The sequence below is a fragment of the Molossus molossus genome, unplaced genomic scaffold, assembly GCF_014108415.1.
Source record: "Molossus molossus isolate mMolMol1 unplaced genomic scaffold, mMolMol1.p scaffold_m16_p_10, whole genome shotgun sequence".
NCBI classification, from domain to species: Eukaryota; Metazoa; Chordata; class Mammalia; order Chiroptera; family Molossidae; genus Molossus; species Molossus molossus.
The window spans coordinates 26,987,812-27,012,505 of NW_023425345.1; the positions used below are offsets into that span (position 1 = coordinate 26,987,812).

General features: G+C 43.1%; 1 protein-coding gene and 1 long non-coding RNA gene across 3 annotated transcripts in view; one reads left to right on the forward strand and one right to left on the reverse strand.

The window, feature by feature from the left end:
• LOC118624729 overlaps positions 1–13,474 on the forward strand; it is a 31,723-nt gene extending 18,249 nt beyond the window's left edge. The window contains exon 5 of the long non-coding RNA XR_004958422.1: positions 13,130–13,474. This is a non-coding gene — a long non-coding RNA (uncharacterized LOC118624729). The remainder of the gene's footprint in view (positions 1–13,129) is intronic.
• Positions 1–24,694, reverse strand: part of PLBD1 (phospholipase B domain containing 1) — a 58,690-nt gene that overhangs the window by 26,564 nt on the left and 7,432 nt on the right. For both annotated transcript variants that reach the window (XM_036253204.1, XM_036253205.1), the window contains exons 2-6: positions 18,005–18,224; positions 6,176–6,259; positions 4,725–4,863; positions 1,043–1,183; positions 407–551 (exon numbers count right to left, since the gene is read on the reverse strand). In XM_036253204.1, the coding sequence (XP_036109097.1) occupies positions 407–551; positions 1,043–1,183; positions 4,725–4,863; positions 6,176–6,259; positions 18,005–18,224 (729 nt within the window). The remainder of the gene's footprint in view (positions 1–406; positions 552–1,042; positions 1,184–4,724; positions 4,864–6,175; positions 6,260–18,004; positions 18,225–24,694) is intronic.

The following is a 24,694-nucleotide window of genomic DNA, read 5'->3' on the forward strand; positions in this document are numbered from 1 at the left end:
GAGAGAAACATCGATGTGAAAGGGACACATCGAGTGGCTGCCACCCGCACGACCAACCAGGGCCGGGGACAAACTGCAACCGAAGTACGTGCCCTTAGCGGGAACCGAACCCGGGTCTCTCCGGACCGCAGGCTGACGCTCTAACCGCTGAGCCAAACCGGCCAGGGCTGTTGAAGTGAATTTTTGACAACTCTATTAACTAAGCTTATGCCATTCTATTTATAAAAGCATTAGAGCCATATTTCTTCAAAAAGCATTCTCAAAATTAAATCTCATCAATGTTTACTAACCACTGAACACTTCTCCCATCCCAGTTACTCTGAATCCCCAAGGTTTCATCCTGAAACAGGACTCAGAGCACTCGGGTATCCCTCTACGTTTTTTTTTTTTTTTTTTTTTTTTTTACCTGGATAACTGCTGAAAGAGAGGCGATTACTGCTGGTGTTCTGATCTTTGATGTTGAAGTCCCAGTGTTTGTATATCCGGAGCATGGCTGCATACGTGTACCAGCTTGAGTGAGCAAAGTAGATGTTCTCAAATCCAGGAAGAACCTATAGCCAGAATCATAGAAAGGTGGAGAGAACTGACTACAAGTGATATATGGATATATATCATAAATGGTTAACACAACTCTGACGCAAATGGACACAATCCTTATACAGTAAGGGTACAGGGAGATTATAAATATGTGTATAACTGACGACAAGTGAAGTGCAGGAATTGTGTCAATTCAGATGTCTATTGCTATATTTATTACCAGATAGACTCTATCTTAGCATGCAAAATAGAACGTTATGGAAAGTGGGAGTGGCAGGTATACACGCAGCGTGGGAAGAATGGTGGAAGAAACAGAGGTAACATCACATACATCCAATTTCCTCCATTGGTTCTTTCTAGCTCTTGACATCTACAAAAGAGGAGCCCATGAGCTGATCTGCAGCTATGACCAGGGGTGATGAGATGTTGCCATGCGTGGGTGTCATGCAGAAAAATCTGTGTGGGTCAGAACAAAGACAAAGAGAAAGGCTGCCATGTGTCTCACCTTAATAAGAGCAGAGCAGTGTCCCTTGTCCCATCGCTTAAAAAACTTCAGGCTGAAGTTTTTTGCGGGAGAAAGTGAGGGAATCAGATCCAGCAGGTCTCCAACAGCATTCAGGAACTGAATCTGGAACAGCGTCAGGGGCTGGGAAGAGAGACTGCACTTAGCACTGATCGGCTCCGGTCAGGTGTCCTTTTCTCTTGTTTCTCTTTACCAGGGATCCATTAAATTATTCCTTTGCGAAGGAATAATTGTCCCTAATGTAACAGATGCGCGAGATTTTACTGTAACTTGTGAAAAAAAATTTTTTTTTACTTTATAGTTTATGAGGTATTTTAGTTTGCTTTAATATCCACAGATTTGGGGAGATTCTCCTAAAACAGCATGCCTCTTCGGGTTTTCTCAGTCTCAGCACTAGTGATATTTTGGGCCCAATATTTTTTTAGGGGGGACTGTGCATTGTAGGACATTTCACAGCACCCCTGGCCTCTAGCCACTACATATCAGTAGCACCTCTCAGTTCTGACAACCAAAAATGTCTCCAGGCATTGCCAGATACCCTCTGGAGGGAAATCACCTAGCTGAGAATCATTGCTTTACAGTATAAACTTTCAACTACGATGCTTTTTATTTTGACCATGTGTTTAACATGGGCTGACTTGACAGCATTAACCCTGAAGCAGTTATCAGCCTTGAACATGAACTTTGTGCTGACTCGCTAAGCATTTCTTCCAGCAAGATTCAATCCACCCAAGTAGCCCTGGACTGGGCATCTATGTACACACTGGTTTTCAGGCACAGGTGGTGGGAGGATAAACACAAAAGATATTTGAAACAAAAAACAACCCCCCCAAAAATAAAATAAAATAAAATAAAATGCCCTGGCCAGTTTGGCTCAGCAGTTAGAGCATTGGCCTGCGGACCAGAGAGTCATGGGTTCGGTTCCCACTAAGGGCACGTACCTCGGTTGCAGTTTGTCCCCGGCCCTGGTTGAGGTCGTGTGGGTAGCAACCACTTGGTGTGTCTCTCTCACATCGATGTTTCTCTCTCTCTCTTCCCCTCCATTCCCACTCTATCTGAAGATAAATGCAAAAATGTCCTCGGCTGAGGATAAAAATAAAAATAAAAAAACCACCCAAAACCCCCATCTAATTATTTAACTTTAAAAACTACAGGGTTTTTACTTCATTGATTTTTCTTATGCTGGAAATCTTGATATCCAACACACAGGGTGGGGCAAAAGTGGGTTCAAAGTGGTTTGTACAAAAAAGAATACAATAATTAATAAGGAATAATAAAGAATATACTGTTTTGAGTACTCACAACCATAAACCTATTTTTGCCTCACACTGTATTTCTTATTTGCTTTATCTTACTATATCTATCTATTGAACTCTATCAAATTTCAAAATAATGATACCAATATTATTAAGTAAGATTACTGAATATAGTTTAGGGTTGTTTTGTCTTTGTTTTTCTGATGATTCTTCTTGTCCGTAGGCCCTGCCCCAATAAGGACATACAATAATCACTGTTAAAGGCCATGTGCAATTCCTGCTCTCTGCATGGTTAGGCTTGACAGACAGTTAAAACTGTGTCGACTTGCTTTCAGATTTCAAGATTGCGTTTCTTCTTTGTGATTAAATTGTATTTTATAGTTAGGAACAGCATTTACCTGGTTCCAAAGTCACAAGATAAAGCGAGTTACATTCAGAGAAATGTAGCTTTCATCTCTGTTCCCTCCACTTTCTTTTCACTCTTCTTTTATAAGTAATCATTTATTTTTCAGTTTTTTGTTTTTTCTTTCATTGTTTTTTTCTGAAAAAGATAAGCAATATCTATCTATCTATCTATCTATCTATCTATCTATCTATCATCATCTAGCTAGCTCCATTTCTTATGTAAGAGACAGCACACAACACACAGTCTTTATTTTTTGCTCTGAGTAACAGGTCCTGAAGGTCATTTCATAATAGTATTTGGAGATCTACCTCAGTCCTGTCTGCAGCTATATCATTAATGCAGACAGCCTTTTTTTTTTTTTTTTTTGGTTGTTTTTAGTCTTTTGTTATTACAAATTTTCTGCAATGAATAGGCTTGTATTTGTGCCAGTGGACCTGTTAACGGAGGGGAGAGGTACTTGTCTCCTCCAGTTGCTAGCGAGGGTAGAATTCTTGCAATACTTGCAATATCTCTGGAAAAAGAATTTTCGGAGACTCGTATGGAAGAATGAGATATCGTAGAAAGCTCTATTTCATGGAATTAAATCCCTGATTTTCCAAAGTCCCATTTCCCTTTTTTCAGTCATAGAAGATGTGTAGCTGGGGCTTCAGCAGAGCTAAAATCAGAGCCAGTGTCCAGAGTTCCCATGTCGGAGCCGGGTCCAGTACAGCAGCAGGCTAGAATAATTTTTGTTCCCTGCTGCAGTCCATCAGTCTATTGCGTGTGGGGTCTGCAGGGCCACATGGCTATGGAGGAAACATGGGCAAATGCAAGGAAACCAAGAACGAGCCAAGAGCACAAGAGATCCATAAGAGCTACAAGAGAGAGAACTCCTTTGTTTAGGAGATTATGTATTCCCAAATTTTCACACACTTGTAGTGGCCATGCCCATTCTGGCCAATGATCTTTGTTTCCAGGTGTGACTGACAGGCAAGTGCCCTCCCTGTGCCACCCCAATTTTACTGGGCATTTGTCTGTCTTCCCTTTGTTGGATCTCTTTCCCCAGTGCTTTGCAGGGAATAGGTCAATGGTTTCCTGAGGAGTGTGAAGTTGCAGCTTCACCATACCTATCGTGTCTGGCTTCCCCCTTTGCTCCTTTTCTATCATTAATAACTAGCTAATTACAATGCTATCAAACCTTTGTGATAATCCTTGAAGTAGGATTACTGCACCAAAGAATCAATGAATAGGTGATTTTGGTAGAGTGTCCAATATCCTGTCTAGATTGGATGTACTGCTCTGCATTCTCACTGGTATTTTAGGAAAGTGCCTTCCCCCCATAGCCCTGCCAGCAGAGTATGCTTTCATACTTTGCAATTTTCGCCAGACTGACAAGTGGAAAAGTATTATTCAGTATGGTTTTAATTTGTATTTCTAATCTTATGAGCAAGACTGAGCTCATATGATTCAGAATTTTTTGCATCTCTTTTCTATGAAGTGTCTTTTTGTATATTTTTGTTCAGCGTATGTGTATAGGTGTGTGTGTGTGTGTATATATATATATATATATATATATATCCTCCAAGAAACAAGATTTTCATAATTCTAGAAGTATATTAAATGCTACCTTTGAATCCTCAATAGATTAAAAAATATGTGTGGGCATGTGTGTGCACACGTATGTTGTGAAAGAGGGAAATAAAGAATTTGTACACTTAGACATCTTGCTTTAACAGTCATATCATCTAAAATACTAGCTTTATTAAGTTATTTAGATAGCCAGTACACTCCCACTAGGCTCTTTAACCTGCTCCAGAGGACAGTATAATGAAAGAGACTGAGAAAACACAGAAACAAGTAAGTTTGAATTTTGTGTCAGACAGTGAGTCAGGATAAATAAGATGGTGCTTGTGTGCAGGAGATGTATACTCTCGCCCTAATCTGATCTACTTCTAAATGGGAATGTAATTTTAAAGGTTATTTTTAATACATCGTTAATAAAGTAGCTTGTTAAGAATCGTACCTTTACCCCTTTTATTAGAGACTTCTTCATTGCACCCACGTACAGCCCATCCATTTGTGCCATCACATAGCCAGCATGTCTCCAATATGGGTCGGCCTGCCCAGTTTTGATGTTATCGCGTGCCCACTCTTCTTGTTTCCTGAAAGAGAAATTAGACGTGTACTAGAGGACTCTATGACTGCTCACTGCAAGCTTAATGAAACCCAAGCACTTAGAGATACATATTAAGATCATTAGGATAGTATAATTTACATTCTGGACCTTGCAACATTCCATTCACTTTGAATAGACTATCAGGGCAAATCCAAAGTGATTTTTAATTTCTCCCTAGAACTATGTCTCTTGCTTTAGAGCTTCCTCCAGACTCTGTCTGGAACCAAAACCCAGGTGCCATGTTTACCTTCCTGTGATACTGAGACCTAAGAAAGTCAAGGACAGATGGTCCAAGTGCATTCATATCAAGTCATAACATCTCACTAAATCAGTAAGGATACGTTGATTAACTTTACTTTTGTATGCACGAGAGGTAAAGTTCAACAATAGGGAAGAAAAAAAAAACTCCTAAAGGCAGGATCACTTGTATGTGTTTATATTTCATTCCGATCATTTTGATAGTTTCTGGATCATTCTGTTTCAGTTGTTGCCAACAACTGCCTCAAGTCTCTGGACTAACATACTTAGCAAAAAAAAAGTCTTGTTTTTCATAGTCCTTTCATTCCATCTCGCCTCTTTTAATTCTCTGCACTTCACAGGGGGTGATTTGACATAACTGTATAGTGAAAGGCATTTCTGATTTGTTCAAACTATCTCTAGATCAATTCTAGAATACAGTGTTACTGTGCCTTTTAACGATGCTCTGTAGGACTTGGGCATGTAATCTGGAGGGCCAAACCTAGAGCTCTTCTAGCCTCAAATTAATCCCACAGTTCATCATCCACAAACATATAACACATTTTCTGAATATTGAGAATTAGTAGCCTTCAGAAAATTTTATTAAAGTGGAAATATTCTCAGAGGATGCTAAGAATTATGAGTTTAGATATAAGCTAACACTCCAGCTTGGATTAGTCACCAGGTGGGTGAAAAGGAAGCACTTTACAGAGGGAGGAGGAGAGCTCCCTGCTGGAAGGAGGGGCCCCCGGGCTGGGGGGAGACCCAGGGATTTAATTTTGCCTGCCGTACACTGATGGTGTGCTCCCCCCACTGTGCCAGCAATCGATAATGTGATATTCGACCTGACCTCTGAAAAAGCCCAAATTAGAGGGCATGTTGTCTGCAACCAATTTTCATGTTCTTACCAAAAGGTGCTATACCTCACTACAAGAACAACTCCAGGGTCCTGCCTGAGCAACAGAAAAAGAAATTGGCAAAGGAAAAATCACCGTTTGCAATGACACATTCAGGCCCTGCAGCCTCAATAACAATGAGAAAAGAAAAGCTATTATACATACTGCATGAACTTCTGCACTTTATTCACGATGGAAGGTTTCCTAATCAGCTGTGGGTAGAGGTTTATGAAGTGGTCATTTATGTGTCTGAAACAAAAGATCAAAATGGTTACATTTCTATTTTTTTCTTGGATTTCTCCATCACAGTCAATTACCCAATCTTTTAGCTAACTAGGATGTTCCCTATTGCAAAACTCCAATATATATATATATATATTAAATAAATCAAACACAGAGTTTACAATTGGGAAATATTGCCAATGTACAGAGAAGCACAGAATATGCTCTGGCTGGTTTGGCTCAGTGGTTAGAGCGTCGGCCTGCGGTCCAGAGAGTCCCAGATTTGGTTCCCGCTAAGGGCATGTACCTCCGTTGCAGTCTGTCCCCGTCCCCGGTTGAGGTCGTGTGGGTGGCAGCCACTCAATGTGTCTCTCTTACATTGATGTTTCTCTCTCTCTCTCTCACCCCCTCTCTCCCTCCTGCTCTGAGGATAAATGCAAAAATGTCCTCGAGGATAAAAAAACAAAAAAACAAAAAGAAAAGCACAGAATATAACAAACACCCAAGTATCCATTATATAACTTATTAAATTACTCTATTTTGCCATATTTGCTGCATATATATTTTTTCATTATATAATTTACTTTTTATTTTTATTTTTGAATTTTAGAGGATGTTTATTAAAGCTGGAGACAGTGAAACAAGCAAGGGCTGGGGAGATGAGCCTGGGCTGGGCTGCTCTGGCTCACCAAGAAGTCAGAGAAAAGGGGGCCCTTGGGACAGGTTCAGGGGTTTTGCCTGGGAGGACCTGCCACTGCCCATTGCTGCCCTGGTGATAAGCCTCGTGGGTCCCGTAGAATTTAGGAGATGCGTGCCTCCCACATGTGTCCCAACCGGGGATAGAACCCGCAACTAGCTATGTGTCTTGACCAGGAATCGAACACTCAGTCTTTTTGGTGTACAGGATGACACTCCAACCAATTGATCCACCTGGCCAGGACTCTAATTTTCAACTTTTAGAACCAAATTTCATTAACCTCTTTGTTTAATGGAAGTCTGTGGGTGGTCAAACATTTTGCTTTGTATATTTGAAAATATCCTTTTGTGACCTAAAGTCTTTGTTAAAACATTCTATAAAATTAATCTGGAGTATAGTCAAGACATTATTGTTGAATTTTTTCTTAGCATTCAATTTGTGTATTTTGGAACTTTGGTGTGCAGGCATTTTTATTTATTTGTTTGAGCTCTCTCTCTCTCTTAGTGACTCCCTAAGAACTAGATCTTAGAGTGACCCTTGGAGACTTCTTTCCTATGGAACACTGCAGCTGTAGCTGTAATTGAACCAGCACATGGATGATTTGGGTTTAAGTTGCCCTGCCCCCCTCCCCAAGTCATGGTTTCTTACAAATCTGTAGGCTAGGATGCACGCCAGTCGAGGTTATTCTGTGGCTGCCTAGTTTATAAACAGTCAAGGTAACTTCAGCTTCCCAGCCTTGACTCAGCTCCCTTAGGGCACTGAGGCCTTCACCCATCAGCAGGGGTGGCTGTCTCTGCCTGCTTCAGACTATGGGCCCAGCAGATCCACACTTCATCACGGGTTTCTGCTCCACTTCTTGTTCAAGAGATGTTTAATCTTATTTGGGGGCCCGGCGGCATCACGATGATGCTCTATGTATTTTATCTACCATTTGCTCTAAGTTTGGAGCAAAGTCAGTCAAACTGTGAACCCCTTGCATTCTCTGGACTGATAGCATACCTAAAGTCCCACTTTTGGTTTTCATTGGATGCTTTTTACTGACCTAGGAAGGTCAGCATTGTGAGTAGGAAGTGACTTAGATTCCAAGATTGGGAATCTGGCTCCCTGTACTTTCGAAATTTGGATATCCTTTATCTAGTACAGTAGGTCCTCAAATAATGTTTCCTTAACGTGATTTTATTATAACATTGATGAGAGGCAGTAGGATCTTAACTCTTGTTTATGTCCATTAGCCTATGGTAAAATTGGTTTCCTCATAAGTCGTTCCATTGAGTCCCAAGACCCTATGGATGATGTTAAGTGAGGATGTACTGTAGTTTCCAGAACTGAAACTGACAGAATGAGAATAGTTTTACTGCCAGTCAGGTAAACAACTTTAAAATCCTTTGAACTCTTCTATTTTATAGTCCTTGAATTCAATAAGCTTTTCTTTCAAATTACTTATAAATATTTTAAAAAATTTTTTTTTTCTCTATTAATTTTGAGAGAGAGGAAGGGAGAGGGAGAGAGAGATGGAAACATCGATGAGAGAGATCAACTGGCCGCCTCCTGCATGCCCCACACTGGGGATTTGGCCCAGGAATCGAACCGACAACCTCTTGGTGCATGGGTCCATGCTCAACCACTGAGCCACACTGGCCAAGCGTAAATATTTTTTTAATTGAATAATCTCATTTAACTTTTGTGTCCGTATCTTTTATGCTGCCATATCTATTCCACGATCAAGTTGGTCCCTTTTCCCTTTCCACCACCTCTACAGCTGGGGGAGGGAGCAGCAGTAAAACTAGACAGGTATGTGGGTGACACGGAAGGAACCCTCCGCGCTGGTCTCACGCTTCAGGTGAATGCAATGCAGGAATTCCACGTCAATTTGATGACTGATTTAGTTGCTCCGTGGGGGGTGGGGACAGCAAACCTGCAGTCCCCCACTCCAGGATTGCATGGGGAAGTAGAGATGGCTGTCTGGACGGTCTGAGCACCCCTAAACACCTCAGTGAGTTTTGGGGCACAGCCAAATGTTTTTTGTGTGGCCTAGGGTGAAGTAAGTGGCCCCTGGGAGCTGAAGGACCTGGCAGGAGCAGAGGACTTATGCTTGCGATGACTACTGATTATGCAGCTGGAGACCATGGCATCTCCATCAGATGTCAGACAGGGAAACACCTGAGCCAAAGACTAAATGAGACCGTTTCCCTTCGATGGATGCCAGGGAAAAACACAGGACAGCCACTGATTAAACATCTCCCCCTCCCTCCAAGAAGCCTCAGTAACACCAATCCATTCTGGGGAAAAGTGGAAAATTCTGAATTAACTCCGCTGAAAGGATAAATTATTTTGTTTATATAGAATTGACTATGGTAACATTTGTCTAGCTATCAAAAGGAATGGACTCTTAAAATGAAAATGATTTATATGAAAATAAAGTTCTATTTCTTGGAAAAACATAATTTGTGGGCTATTGACTTACCGTGCTCACTCAGGTAAGGGAAAACAATCAGACCTTTTACCCAAAGTCTCCATCACTGCACCCTGCCTAGCTCTATCCCCTCAATTCTATTTCAGCATTGGGCAGTGTTTCTAACTGCAGTGATTTTTTCCTCCAGGGCATTTGGCAATGTCGGGACACATTCCTGGTTGTCACACTAGGGGGTAAAGTACAACTGGCATTTGGTAGGTAGAGGCTGGGACGCTGTGCACCATTCTACCATGTACAGGACAAAGAATTCAGCCCAAAATGTCAATGGGGCTAAGGCTGAGAAACCCTGGAGCAGATGAACATTAATCTTGACCAGTGGGTGGTCGCTGAGGATGCCCACGTAGACAAGGCAGATGGAGATATGGGAAGGTAACTGGGCTAGAACTACTGAAAATATTTTTTATAAAAATAGTTTTTCTTTATTTATTTTAGAGAGAAAGGAAGGGAGAAGGAGAGAGAAATAGAAACATCGATGAGCGAGAACATCGATTGGCTGCCTCCTGCATGCCCCCATTGGGGATCAGGTCCGTAACCTGGGCATGTGTCCTGACTGAGAATCGAACTGGTGACCTTTTGATGCATGGGTTGACGCTCAACCACTGAGCCACACCAGCCGAGCATGTTTTCCTTTCTTTGCAGAGACTAGATTTTTCAATTCTGACATTCAGAGCAGGGGAAGAGAAGCTTCCTCCTCGAGATCACAAGTGGAGTCCTCAAAAGACCCTGCTCCACTCAGGGGTCCTGAGGAATGCAGCCCACTCGCAGGCTCCTCAAGTTGAGGCCCTTCGCTAAGCCCTGAGTCTGGGATCCTATATTTCTTTCTTTTTTTTTTAATCCTCACCTGAGGATAATTTTCCACTGATTTTCAGATGGAGGGGAAGGGAAGGAGGGAGAGAGAGAGAGAGAGAAAGGTCAATTGGTTGCCTCCTGAATGACCCCAACCAGGGCCAGGGATCAAACTACAACCGAGGTATGTGCCCTTGACTGGAATTGAACCCAAAACTCTTCAGTCTGTGGGCTGACACTCTAACCACTGTGCCAAACCAGCCAGGGCTGGGATCCTACACTTTTGTGTAGTGGAGTAACAGAGTATAATAGTTAAAAGCACAGGCTTTGAATTCTGAGTAAAACTCAATGACCACTAGCAAGATTGCTAATTTCTCCATATTCTGAATTCTCATCAAACAGAGCGAAGGCTAGTATCTATGTCACAGATGCGTTAGATTCAGGTTCAGCTCCTTGGTGGATATAATCGGTAAATTTCCCCTACGCTGGGGAAAGTTTTGCTCACCTTTACATTTCTCAGACAAATTCTTTTTTTAATTTCTTTTTTTTTTTGGTTAATCCTCACCTGAGGACATTTTTCCATTTATTTTTAGACAGAGTTGAAGGGAGGGAGGGAGGGGCAGAGAGAGAAACATCGATGTGAGAGAGACACATTGATTTGGTTGCCCTCCAGACCAAGGCTGGGGGTCGAACCTGCAACCCAGGTACATGCCCTTGACTGGGAATTGAACCCATGATGCTTTGGTCCTTGGCTGATGCTCTAACCACTGAACAAACAGCCAAGTCATCACACAAATTCTTATGAGAACCAAGAAGACACATGCACCCCCACCTGTTCCTGACTCGCCACACTGTGCTGATGCCACATTATTCAGCACTCACTTGTCATCTGCAGTCTTTTACTGTTTTCTAATGGTTTTGACTTCCTGGGTCAGATACCATATTGGACTTCTTTAGTATTTTCCATAGTGATGCATCCATTTGAGCGTGTGTCTGTGTGTGTGTGTGTGTGTATATACATGTGTACACACATGCATGTGAATAAACTCTGTAACGAGATAGCCTAGTTTTCAACCCTGGCACCTGCTCACTAGCTTTGTGACTTTCATATCAATAATATGGAGATGATAATGCTAAATACCTCATAGCATTGTTGTGGATTAAATAGTGTAATATATGTAAAATGCTTTGGACAGTGTCTGGTATTTTTTAAAGCCATATAAATGCTAGGTATTGTCATCGTCTCTCTGATCATCATCATCATCATCATCATCATCATCATTTTCTGGTTCATGTTAAGTTCCAAATACTTACTAGTCAATGGATCTTTTGATATTTTTGAGGGTGAGACTGTATCTTACTTACCTTCCTTTGCCCATAGTCTTGACCTGGAAGCATATTCAGTTTCTAACATAGGAACCTGTTTTCCAAGGCGGGCTTCGTTTTACCCTCCAGACTGCTAATAAGTGAGCTATTTTGGGCAGTAGGCCAAACACGAAAAAGGTACCACTACTGACTACTCTCTCCTTGTGCCATAATTTTGCTAACAACCTTTTTTAATCATAGTTTTAGCAACTGTTGTGTCAACATATTAACTTAAAAGGAGTCGTCTTTGAAGAATGTACTTCAAAGGTAACTCTCCCCCTACCTTTCTCCCTATCCCCGGGGCCTGATACAGGGAGTGTAACCAGTATTTGGTTGCATTGGCTCATGCTTACGGGGCAATTCCAAAGGTCGTTTCAGCAGCCACTTCATTCAAAACTAGAGCAGACCAGGTCCCCACACCCTCGTCATCATTCTTTCCAGAAAGATTTCATGACTCATTTTATTAAAAATCAGCCCTAGCCGGTTTTTCTCAGCGGTTAGAGCGCTGACCCATGCGTTCAATTCCTGGTCAAGGGCATGTACCTCGGTTGCAGGTTGGATCCCTGGCCCGGAGTTGGGGTCATGTGGGAGGCAACCAATCAATGTATCTATCTCACATCCATGTTCTCCCTCCCCCTTCCCTCTCCCCACTCTATCTAAAAAAAAAATCAATGAAAAAATATTCTTGGATGAGGATTTAAAAAAAATCAATCTATGACTATTTAGCAGCTTTTACATCATTAGTGAAACACCAGAGACTAAATTTGCAGCTCGTAGGGAGCCACCCCACAGAGTTTAAAACACAGGAAGAAACTCCACTTGGTCGAGGCTGCTGGACACTGCAATGCATGGAAATATGTACCTCTCATTTGATTCATCTCTAACAGAATTGGAACAACAGGATTCAATCAAACCTAATAAACATATAATTAAATAACTGCTGGGGGCAGAAGCGCCGGGCCAGATGTCTGGGGTATACAAAGATGGATAAGATAGGGACCTGCCTCAAGGCACTAACGGATGGGTGCGGGGGAGATGGGTGTGGGAATGCAATCAGAGAAACCTTCCTCAGGAAGATAGCCTCTGAGATAGGCCTAGGAAGTTGAGCAATATTTCAGCTGGTGAGGATGAGAGAGGCAGCACCTGGCTCTCAGGAATCATATTTATAGGAGGTGGTGTGTGAGGGGGAGGGGCATGGAAGCACAGCTCAGGGCTCCATGGGAATGAATGCTGGCATGGGGAGGTTCACAGCCTGCAGGGAGTGATGCTCAGGAACTGGGGGCGGGACAGTGGAAGAAGAGGGAGAAGAGATGGGAGACGTGAGAGAAGCCTCTGAAGACACCTAGTGCCTACTCCACGCTGTGGTCCAGCTGCTGCTGCTGCTGCCTAGGAGAGAACTCTGCAAGGGCAGCACCGCTCCATGGCCTTGAGCTTCACGAAAGTACAAAGGGCTGGGCCCAGGTCCTTATTGTTATCTGCAAGTGTTGTAAACGTTTGAGCAAACAGCAAATTACTGAACACTTCAAAGGAAGGATAGAGGATTTGAGAATAGTTCTTTGTGTGTTTTCATTCGCAGATTGAAAAGAGCAAATTGTACCTTTGGAGATGGGTAAACCACTCTCTTTATCTGAATATCTCAGCTGTTCTCCCCACAATACCCATCCTCTCACACCTCCTCCTGCCAAGAATCGGGAGAATCTCAGGAACAGCACTCCACTTCAAGCGTGGGGATGTGGGAAGAGGCGGCCCTACACCTCACTCTTGGCAGCGGCCTGAGCAGCTTTCCAAGTTGAAAGGAAACCGAGAAAAGATGGCTCTTTCTTTTGGCCTCTGGCACGACCCACTCCCTGCTCCAAGGCTGTGTTTTGGTATGTGGGGTCAATCATACCTGGCAAATCACCACAAGTAACAGTCCTCAGCAGTACAGTAAGTATATGGTTTAAGTTGATGAAATGATATTTGTGTATGAAGATGCTATTACTTTGCAGACAACTGCCCATGTGTAGCTGAAAACAAGCCAGCAAACCTACAGAAAGCCTAGCCTGTGACTCGTATTCTTTCTCTACTATTGGCTCTGTGGCTACAGTCACAGCTTCCAGATGGTTGACATTTAAGCTGTCCTGCATGGCTTCAGAGAATGCTGGGGACCTTTGCTCACTGGGAACCGCACGGCCTCTCCCCACTCAGGCCGGACCCTATGGGGTGCGGCTGCAGAAGGTCCTCGCTGGTGCCTTCGGTCTGGGAGTCACAATCCCACAAACCCTTCCAGCATCTCCCTGTGCTATCTCCCTGCTGGAGTTCCTGTCACTGTGAGCCCAGCGCCTTGACTCCGCTTGACAAAATAAACTCTTGGGCATCAAAATGTATAATAAACCATCTCCCGAACCGTATCAGAGGAAAGAAATTGATAGCCTCCTTCCTCTGTCCCCTCTTCCCCAATCCATTGCCAGGGGTCTGTTTTAAGCATGCTGGGTCACATCCCACTAGTCTGAGGGTTTTTTTTATCCTCACCCTAGGACATTTTTCTATTTATCTTCAGGTAGAGAGAGAGGGAGATAAAGGAAGAGAGAGAGAAATATTGACGTGAGAGGGACACATCAACTGGCTGCCTCCTGCACGACCCTGACCAGGGCTGGGGATGAACTGCAACCTGGGCACGTGCCTTTAGCCGGACTCATTGGTCCGAGGCCGATGCTCTTCCGCTGAGCCAAGCTCGCCAGGGCTAGTCTCAGCTTTAAGCTAGGCACAAGGTAGGCCCTCTAAATGCATGCTGATTTGGAAATGCCTCTACTTATTTGACTTTTCAGTAAAGCACTTAGAATGATAGCCTCCGAAAAGCAGCTTATGGGAAATGTCCTTCTAAACAGAGTTGTGATTGCAATTCCTCCTCCTCTCCTCCCTCCCTCCCTCCCTCCCTCCCTCCCTTCCTTCCTTTCCTCCCTCCCTCCATTTCCTCCCTTCCTCCCTTCCAGTCCTTTCTTCCAGTCTTTTCTTCCTCCTCTTTCTTTTTCTCTTTTCCCTTCTCCTTCTTCAATATACAAACACTGGTCTCTCCCTCCCAGCCCCTTCGGTTCTTTGTCACGCGTGTTCCTGCTCACCAGCACCTCCCATCCAATGTGCTATATCAGTCTTCACAGAGCAGTGGTCCCTCAGACTCTCGGCACCACATATGCAACAAGCCCATCCTTGAGCAGACAGGCAGACTTACTACAGTCATAAATACAATACGAAGATGAACACAGAGGTTGTCTTTCAAATTCAAGGAACCTCTGGGCACTTTACACTTGAAATAGAGGACGATGACCGTGGAACGGGCCTCCATCCAAAGCCTTCCACAGCATGGCCCCTCTCTGCCTTTTAAACCCGCTGCCCTCTGCTGGCTGGATCGGAGCCCCCACACCTCGCTCATTGTAAACGCAATGTGCTCATTTCAGACTTGGTGCCTTTTTCAGGACTGTCTTCTGTCACTGGCTGCCCAGAATGATTTCTTCCTTCGCAACCACGCCAAGTGGTCTCATCTATCAAGCACCAGGCCCACAACTCACTCCTTCCACAAAGGCTTCTTTGACTGCTCCGGCCCATTGGGTGCCTTCCTCTCAGACTCCCCTGGTACTCAGGATTAAAGCACTCTTCTGTGCAGCAGAAATGCTGCCAAGAGTTTCCCAACTCTTCCTTAGGGCCCAGCATTGACTGAGATTGCTAGCCAGCCCCTCCCTCACTCCTGATCCTTCGCCCACGGGCTGCTGCCGCTGTCTGAAGGGAAGACTCAGTGGCCAGAGCCTCCAGATGGCTCACAATACGCAAGGAGTTGCTTCTTTTAATCTTAAAAGACTGACTTATACATGTGGAATTGTCTTGGAGAAGACATGGCAAAAGGCAAAGTAAACAATAAAACAGTGAATAGTAGCTAAGTGGGGTTTTTAAACAAATAAAACTTAAGTAATTTTTACTCTAAAATAGAAGTATTTAAAAAGTTATTAATAAAATGGCCCCTTTTCCTATGGATGTTCTTGGCTGGTGGATAAAGGTGATCAAGGATAGGTCACTGCTTTATATTAATAAGGGTGACCTGGCCGGTGTGGCTCAGTGGGCTGAGTGTCATCCCATGGACCGAGAGGTCCCAGTTCGACTCCCGGTGAGGGCACCTGCCTGGGTTTTGGGCTTATCCCCAGTGGAGGGCATGCAGGAGGCAGCCGATTGATGAGTCTCTCACATCAATGTTTCTATCTCTCTCTCCCTTCCTCTCTCTCTAAAAAATCAATAGAAACATATCTTTAAAAATTTTTTTTAAAGGGTGAAATGATAAAGTCACCCCAAAAGTGAAATGTAAACACACATATTTCCTGAGACATGAGTATCTGAAGTGCCCCCTTTGGGAGAACCTCCGTCTCCTGAGTTCTGTGGTAGGCACATGGCTTCCAAGGCAGACATGCTGATCCGCAAGACAGTCTTGGACACCAGAGCTGCTGCCTTTCAATCGCAGTTTCCCTGAACCATCCACAACGTCTAACATTCACGAGTTCCTCCAATATATTTACATTCACAACTTCAGCCCAAATTATTTCTCCAAATCTGCACCTCAACTTAAATAACGCAAATGAGTGGTTACAAACATGGATAAAGATTTGGAGTGAAAGACGAAACATTCAGATTTGTACATGCATAATATAGTCTTAAACATGTTTTTAAAATCATACTCAGGCCCAGCTGGTGTGGCTCAGTGGTTGAGCATCGACCCATGCACCAAGAGATTCCCGGTCAGGGCACATGCCCAAGTTGTGGGCCCAGCACCCACTGGGGGCATGCAGAAAGTGACCAATCGATGTACTCTCTCATCAATGTTTCTATCTCTCTCTCCCTTTCCCTTCCTCTCTCTCTAAAATCAATCAATCAATCAATCAATCATCAATAAAATCATACTCAGTTTATCAAGTTTTGCCCAAATCTGAGTAGCATTCTATATGAAGGGGACTCCAATGGTAGGGTAACAAAAATTTGGTATAAAAATGAAAACAGGAACTTCTGGTTTAAATTATAAAAAAGCAGCCAGAGCCCAATAACTAGTCATTCAACATCTGATATACTCTCCAGAATGCAGAGGCAGATTAAGATCACCACCGCACTTACTATGACTAAGCCTGTAACAGCGCAAAGTAAGGTTTGGTTCAACTGCACTCGACAATCTAGGTCACAGAGAATTAAAACAGAGAGCCAACTCAGCAAGACTCTTTACATCAAAGAAAGAACGAAGCTTGATTAAATGCATTGCAACTTTTTCCTTAAAGAACTTTTCTCTAAAAAGGATGGGTCCTGATTGCATTATCATTAAATACAATTTTTGTTATTTTTATAAGACAAAGGAAGGGTACAAGAATCAAGTAACAATAGAACTGGAAGGAACATTTATATTAGACATTAAAATTTCAATTTAAAACTCTATTCATTTGAAAGAGTTCTAAGGCTGTTGAATGTAAATGTTCTTATATTTTTTTTGTAGTTGTTAATCCTTACCCAAGGATATTTTTTTCCATTGACTCTTTTTAGAGAGAGTGCAAGGGAGGGAGGGAGGGAGGAGGGGGGACATGGATTAGAGAGAGACACATCGATTGGCTGACTCTCACACATGCCCCGACCGTGGCCAGGGATTGAACCTGCAACCCATGCATGTACCTTTGACCAGGAACTGAACCCAAGACCCTTTGATCCATGAGCCAATGCTCTAACCACGTAGCCACATAGGCCAGGGCAATGTTTTTACTTTTTATTTTATTTTATTTATTGATTTGAGAGAGAAAGAGGAAGGAAGAGAGAGCGAGCGAGAAATCAATTTGTTGTTCCACTTATTTATTCATTCACTGGTTGATTCTTATATGTGCCTTGACGGGGCATAAAACCCACAACCTTGCCCGGCCGGTGTGGCTCAGTGGTTGAATGTCGACCCATGCACCAAGAGGTTGCTGGTTCGATTCCCAGTGCGGGGCATGCAGGAGGTGGCCAATCGATGTTGTCTCTCATCGATGTTTCTGTCTCTCTCTCTCTCTCTCCCTTCCTCTCTCTCTAAAAATAAAGAAAGAAAAAACAAAAACCCACAACCTTGGCATATTGGGACAATGCTCTAACCAACTGAGCTACCTAGCCAAGGCTCTTACATTGCTTTCTACTGGACAATAAATAATAAGATGAGATGGCTTAGCTGTCTCTTAATACAGTTTTAGGAGAAGCAAAGATTAAAAAGGTAATGCCATGAGGACTGACTAGGGCCACAATTGGGGGCGTTGTTCCTTCTAGGCAGGCACTGATTATAGGTACAAATGCAATTCTGATAAATGTTTCTATCTTATGAGAAGGACCTCAGCTACTAATGCACAATGCCAGGAAGACAAGGGCTACTCTGCTGGACAAAGCAAGAGACAGAGACTGCCTGATGCTCTCCCGTGACTGGAGTACTTACGAGGCAGTGAGGTAACCCTCCAAAAAGCCGGCCACAAACATGATGATCTCGTTGCTCAGGGACTGAGAACCATACCCTGCTCTGATCTCCAGGATACCCCAGCCTGTGTCGTTCACAGAGTTGTTATAAAAGCCATAGGCATCCCCATGCTTGTCAAGTACGTCTCTGACTTCTACTGTCTTTTCAATAGGTACCCAGTACGCAGTTGCATAGTCGACTCCTGGAAAAATAAAAAAGGGAATAATGATAGGACGCTATTCAACTGATTTCCTGATGTATTTTTTTTTTTTCCCTATGTCACCAACAATTCCAACACACTTACTTTCTAAGGAATTTCAATCTATTAGAATTGGGAAATCTGCCACTATAGTTTATCTTTGTTGCAAGTGAAGGGAAAAAACAGAGCCTTGATCAAGGGGATGAGCCCATAGCAAAGAGTAAGTTAAAGGCAGGGGCGTAGTTAGAATACCACAGAGGTGGGTTTAAGAGCTCCATCCTTAGAGACGGGATTCTGGGCAATACCAGAGAGGGAGCCCTTGCCCACCTCTTCCTGCAGCCAAGGACAGGCGTCGCATCCCTGGTCAGCAGGGCCTTCCATTCCCCTCCACAGCTGGGCCAAGGCATTCACACTCTCTGGCTCCTTAACCTTTTCCTCCTGCTTAGTTCTTACACATTACATTAGATTCCTTTTTTGTAGAAAAAGAAAAGCTATCACCTGCGACCCCCTCAACTTCTTGATAATTTTGTGAATTCATCCTCACAATTCTGTATTCATGTCTCTCTTCTTCACTTCAGTCCCTCCACCCATGCATGCTCTGGAGCCCAGCCCTCTCACTTTCTTCCCTATACCTTCTTGCTCCTGTATGAAGTTCTCTCTCTGCAGTGGCTCCGCCCCTTCTGTAAATTAATGTGTTCCACTGTCTCACAGATCAAAGCCAGCCAGCCGCAGAAGCGCTCTCTCTAGATCCCATGAGCAGCTTCAGCTACTGCTAGAATCTCTCCCTTCATAAAATTATTATGTTTTATGGAGCACACTGAGTCGGGGACTCTGCTCAGTGCTGGTGACGATGACAGGCTCAGTTCCAGGTGCCATCCACTTCGCTTCCTCACTTTGGCCTGCGGTAGGCTGGTATCCACCCCCACCATGCCACCGGCACTGCCCTGGCCGGGTCACTAATGAAACCCTTGAATCCCAATGTCACATGAATGTCTGAAAGTGTGACCCTGGTGACCACTTATTCTTAAAACTCTTTCTTCCCATGTGTCTGGGAAAACACTCCCTTCTGAATCTCCTCCTCCTTTGACTGTCTTGTAGACCTAAGAGCACACTTGATAACCCCATCTGGATGATTCCATAAGCACTAGAAATTCAAAACAGTCTAAACAAAACTCATATTTTCTCCCAATCCATTCTCCATCTTCTGCTGTCACCATGATTTCTCAGCCTGAAACCCAAGCCCACACAGGCCTCCTCTCTCTCTCTCACATAACTCATGTTTATTTATTTATTTTAATTTAGAGAGAGAGGAGGGGAGAGAAAGATAAAAACATAGATGTGAGCCCTGGCCGGTTTGGCTCAGCGGTTAGAGCGTCGGCCTGCGGTCCAGAGAGACCCGGGTTCGGTTCCCGCTAAGGGCGCGTGCCTCGGTTGCAGTTTGTCCCCGGCCCTGGTTGGCCATGCGGGTGGCAGCCACTATATGTGTCCCTTTCACGTCGATGTTTCTCTCTCTCTCTCTCTCCCTCCCACTCTATCTGAACAAAAAATGTAAAAAATGTCCTCGGGAGGATAAAAAACAAAACAAAACAAAACATAGATGTGAGATAGAGGTATCTATCAGCTGCCTCCTGCACCGACCCCTCCGGGGGATCGAGACCGCAACCCAGGCATGTGCCCTGACCAGGTATCGAACAGGGACCTCTCAGTCCATGAGACGTCACTCAATCCACTGAGCCACACCAGCTGGGCTCTCATGTTTAATTAAAACCTCCTAAATATCTCTCCTTCCCATCTTTGGCTCGACATTTCTATGCTACTTTATATATCACAACCAACCTACTTTAAAGATGACTTTCCAAGGTTCATTCTTCAACCCCTGCCAGAGTGACCTTTCTAAAATACAGGACTGATTTGTTGATTTGGATCCCAAAAATCTTCAATGGCTTTTATTTCCCATAAAATTCTTCTGTTCATACTATCTGCCTCCACAGTCTGGGTTTACCTACCTCTCCAGCTTCATCCACCACCCCGGGCACTTTGTGATCTGGACACCATTACATACCACTCTCCAACCTGCCGTGAGCTGGCCCCACACCTGTGACTTTGCGTATGCTGTTTTCTCTGTCTGAGAGTGCTTTTCTTAACCACCTAGCTATCTCAAAATTGCTAGTTAAGACTCAGGAAGCAGCACCCCCTCTGAAGGGGCTGACTTGCTCTATAAGCTCAATGTACCTTGTATATACATCTTCTTTAGGTCTTAACACTTTGGACTGTAACTTACATGTCTGCGCCTGCTCCCAGCCTGTGAACTCCTGAGGTCCAAAACTGTTTCCTCAGCATTACCTATAGCGCCTGGCCCAGAACAGATACTCAATAAATGTTTGTGAATGGAAGAAAGACTTAGAAAGAGAGAGGAAAAAAAGAAAAACAGAAAGAAGAAATGGGGAAAGGAAACTGTATATAATGCATTCGTTTCTCTGCCTAAGAAGCCACTGCATAACCACTCAGGTTGAAGACAAACTTTACATTCAGGTCATCGAAGAGGTGGAGGAGGCCAGGATGACTGTCAGGTTTTGGGCTGAGACTCAGTGGATGAATGTCCTATCATTCACTGAGAAAGGGAGCAGATGAGGAACAGGTCTGGGAAGGAACGTAAGTATAGTTTTGGATATACTAAGTTTTTAGTGGTTAAGATGCTAGAAATTCTAGCTCAGATTAAATATTTATATATATAAGGTTATGTGCTGTCAACATGCAAAACTGATTTAACATTTTGGGTTTTTTTTTTTTTGATGCAACAACTGTCTATTAAATAAACACGAAAAGCATAATCTTAATCCTAGACCATCATGACCACTCTTTAAAATGGTTAAGTGGAGGTACTGACTATCATAGGGTAGGTGCAGAATATTTTGTCAACAGACTCCTGATGCCGAACAATTTACAATTCGACAACTGTGAGCAGCATCCACAGACACTTCCCTTCTTCTCCTCCCAAGTATAATAGATAAACACGCTTTCCAAATTGATTATGGACTACAAATGCCAGCCCTTCCTCAGCCTTTCTCACACATTCCATCCACGCCGGTCCAGTGTCTTGCAGGGAAATGAGGCAGCGTGGCCGACTAAATAAAAAGCAGCCATGAATGGCTGCAGCAGGGTGGGGGTCATAGACAGGAACTAGAAAAAAGGGAAGGTAAGACTTGTCAGTTTCTTCTGTTTCAGTTCTGTCCACACAGCATGAGTTCAGCTTTGTTCCCGTCTCCAGAATGCTGGCCTTTCTCGCCCGGCACCCTGGCCTTCCTTTCCCTTCACCGTCTCTTCCAGCAGCTCCTTTTGCTATAAACGTGGCTTGCTCTCAGTCTAAGCCCTCAAGGGCCATGTTTTCGTCATTACTGGTACTACCTAATTTCCTGACCACAAATAAACTTCTGCAAATCTGTGGGGGTTTTTTATTTTTTTTTACACTAGTGAGTTCCCATGCATGAAAAATCCCTTACCCAGTCTTCATGAGAATTCAATGATAAAAATTTACTGTTAACAAGCTGACCGACTGAGCAGATACTTGGAGAATGAAGCCAAAACCTGAGTTTCTCTATACACCCCTAACTGCTGTCCTCTATTCCTCAATGTTTTCTTCACGTATCATCTCGTTCTGGTTTTTCCAGTACCACGCTATTTTATTTATTTATTTATTTTAATCCTCACTAGAGGATATTTTTTACATTAATCTTCAGTTAGAGCTGGAGGGAGGGAGGGAGAAAGAGGGAGAGAGAAAGAGAAACATCGATGTGAGAGAGACACATCGACTGGTTGCCTCCCGCACAATCCCAACCTGGGCTGGGGATGAACTGCAACCCGGTACATGCCCGTGGTAGGAATCGAACCTTGGACTCTTTGGTCCGCAGGTGATGCTCTTACCGTTGAGCCATACCGGTCAGGGCAGTACCACGCTATATTTTTTTTTTAAAGTTTTCTTAAATCCCTTAATAGCTTTGAAGCCGTTATAATTTTTTTATTTTTAAAAACCATCTCCTTGATCTGGCCAGTTTGGCTCAGTGGTTAGAGCGTCAGCCCACGGCCTAAAGGGTCATGGGGTTGATTCCTGGTTAAGGGCATGTACCAGGGTTTCAGGTTCCATCCCCGGCCCCAGTTGGGGTTGTAAGGGAGGCAATCAATCAATGTGTCTCTCTCACATCAATGTTTCTCTCTCTCTTTCCCCCACTTCCTCTCTTCCACTCTATCTAAAAATCAATGGAAAAATATTCTTGGGTGAAGATTAACACACACACACACACAAAATAAAGAACATCTCCTTGTTGGGAAGCAGATTATGTAAAAAGTATAATAGCAAAAAAATATAAAAAATATTACACAATCCTAATCCTAACCTAGCTTTATTCAAGCTCTGTGCAGGCAAGGACCACCTCTGCTAACCACTGTATATTATGGGATACTCTACCTGGCACAATAATGTTCCTAGGAATCTAGTTTAACTGCGTGTGTTCATTAAATAAAAGTGAAGTTTATCAGAACATTCACAGAGTTAATCTAAAAGAACTGAAGCCATTATGTCTTCAAGTTCCGGTGAGGAGACTAGAGAATGGTCCAGATGCCCAGGGGGCAAGGGCCATGTATTGGTCTTCTCTCTAGAGTTGTGAAAATGGAAAATGAGATTTAAACTTTTTTTTTTTTTTTAACAGCAACATCCTCAAAATCAACACATTTGATAAATATTTGTTGAATGAATGGGAATGTTACTTTATAAAAACAAGGTATTTTTTGTCTATAAATAAAGAGGGAAGAAGCACAATTGTCTTAAATTTTATTTTATTTGCTTGTGTATTATACTATTTTCTATGAGTTGTCTTCGGCTGAAAAAAATTCCTAACTCTGTCTTAGAATTTACAAAATAGTTATAAATGACCTAAATCACTCTCTCCCATATTTGGAACCTAATATTTCTAGCACCTCATTTATGATAGAGTAAGTGGTATTCAACCCTGAGCAATACAATTTTGGCTAATTTATTCAGTAAGTTGGGGGGGGGGGTAGGAAAGAAACATGAGAGAAAAGAGGTTCAGAATATGTGAGAGAAAATGTATAAAGATTAAGGTTACAATTTAGGCCTGGCCGGTGTGGCTCAGTGGATTGAGTGTCGTCCCATGGACTGAGAGGTCCCGGTTCGATTCCTGGTCAGGGCAGGTGCCCGGGTTTCAGGCTTGATCCCCGGTGAGGGGCATGCAGGAGGCAGCTGGCTGACTGATGTTTCTCTCTCACATCAATGTTTCTATCTCTCTCTTCCTTCCTCTCTGTCTAAAAAATCAATATAAAAATACTAAAAGATTGCAATTTAGTCTATTCCAATTGGGTTTAGCAAATATTCACTGATTCCAATCCTTGAACTGCTTTTCCCTTTTATGTCCAGTGAGCATAGTCTCTCATGATCTCTCTGTGTACTTGGCATTGCACACCCCTTCTTTGAAATGGTTCTCAATAAACTGGTATCTGGTTTTTAGATTTCCTTCGACTGTTCATCAGAGTCACTAAGAAAATAATTGATTCATGAATAAACAATCTAGGCAACAAAATTATAAGTAGGTGTTTCGGCCCTCACTCCCAACAGAAATCAGATTATTTGGGGAAGTGTTCCCAGGGAACAGGAATGGGGGACTGGCAGAATAGAACAGGGAATGAGGGAAGGCTATCTTAAGGGTGCATTGTCAGATGGTCTGAGTAGGTGTGTAGAATAAAAGCCCATCCCGGGATGGAGGAGGGAGAATTTATCCACCTGCGCCCTCCCTGCAGGAGTCAAAGGCTGTCCTATATAGGGTTAAATCCCCCAGTCCCAGCTCTGCATGTGTTCCAGTGCTAAATGGTTATGATTTCAGAGAAGCTCTGAGTTAGAAAGCAACGTCGCTGAGTGGAGATGCCTCAGGTTACACTTGCGTGAAGCTAGAATAAAAGGCAGATGAGAAAATGTGAGGTGGGATGCATGATGAACATGATACATTTGGTAAGGAGTAAAGGATATAGTGTTTAAAAAATAGTTTCAAAGCAACAAAACACTAACGCAGAAAAATGCTGTAGATTTACCTGAAACTGGAATGATCCCTTTTCTTCTTCCCCTCAAAACAAAACTCTTCTTCACTACTGGATTAAATCAAAGTTCTTGCCAAAAGTCCTACCAATAGGAGGTGAACTTTGCCCCATTCTAATTCGGCCCTCTTAGCTCACTCTTCATCTAGAGTTATCTTTAGTTATGTGTATTTGTATGTACTTGGTCTAAAAGATTTTACTATAAAGTCCTTGAGAATCAGGAGAGGTATAGCATATTTAATTGGATTGACTTCTTGGACCTAAAACAATGCTTTCTTGATGATGTGGCTGCCTAAGTCCCAAATTTTTACACTAGCTGCGAATGTCACACTTAGATTTGTATCAAATTTGTAGTATATTAATTCTTGATTTCT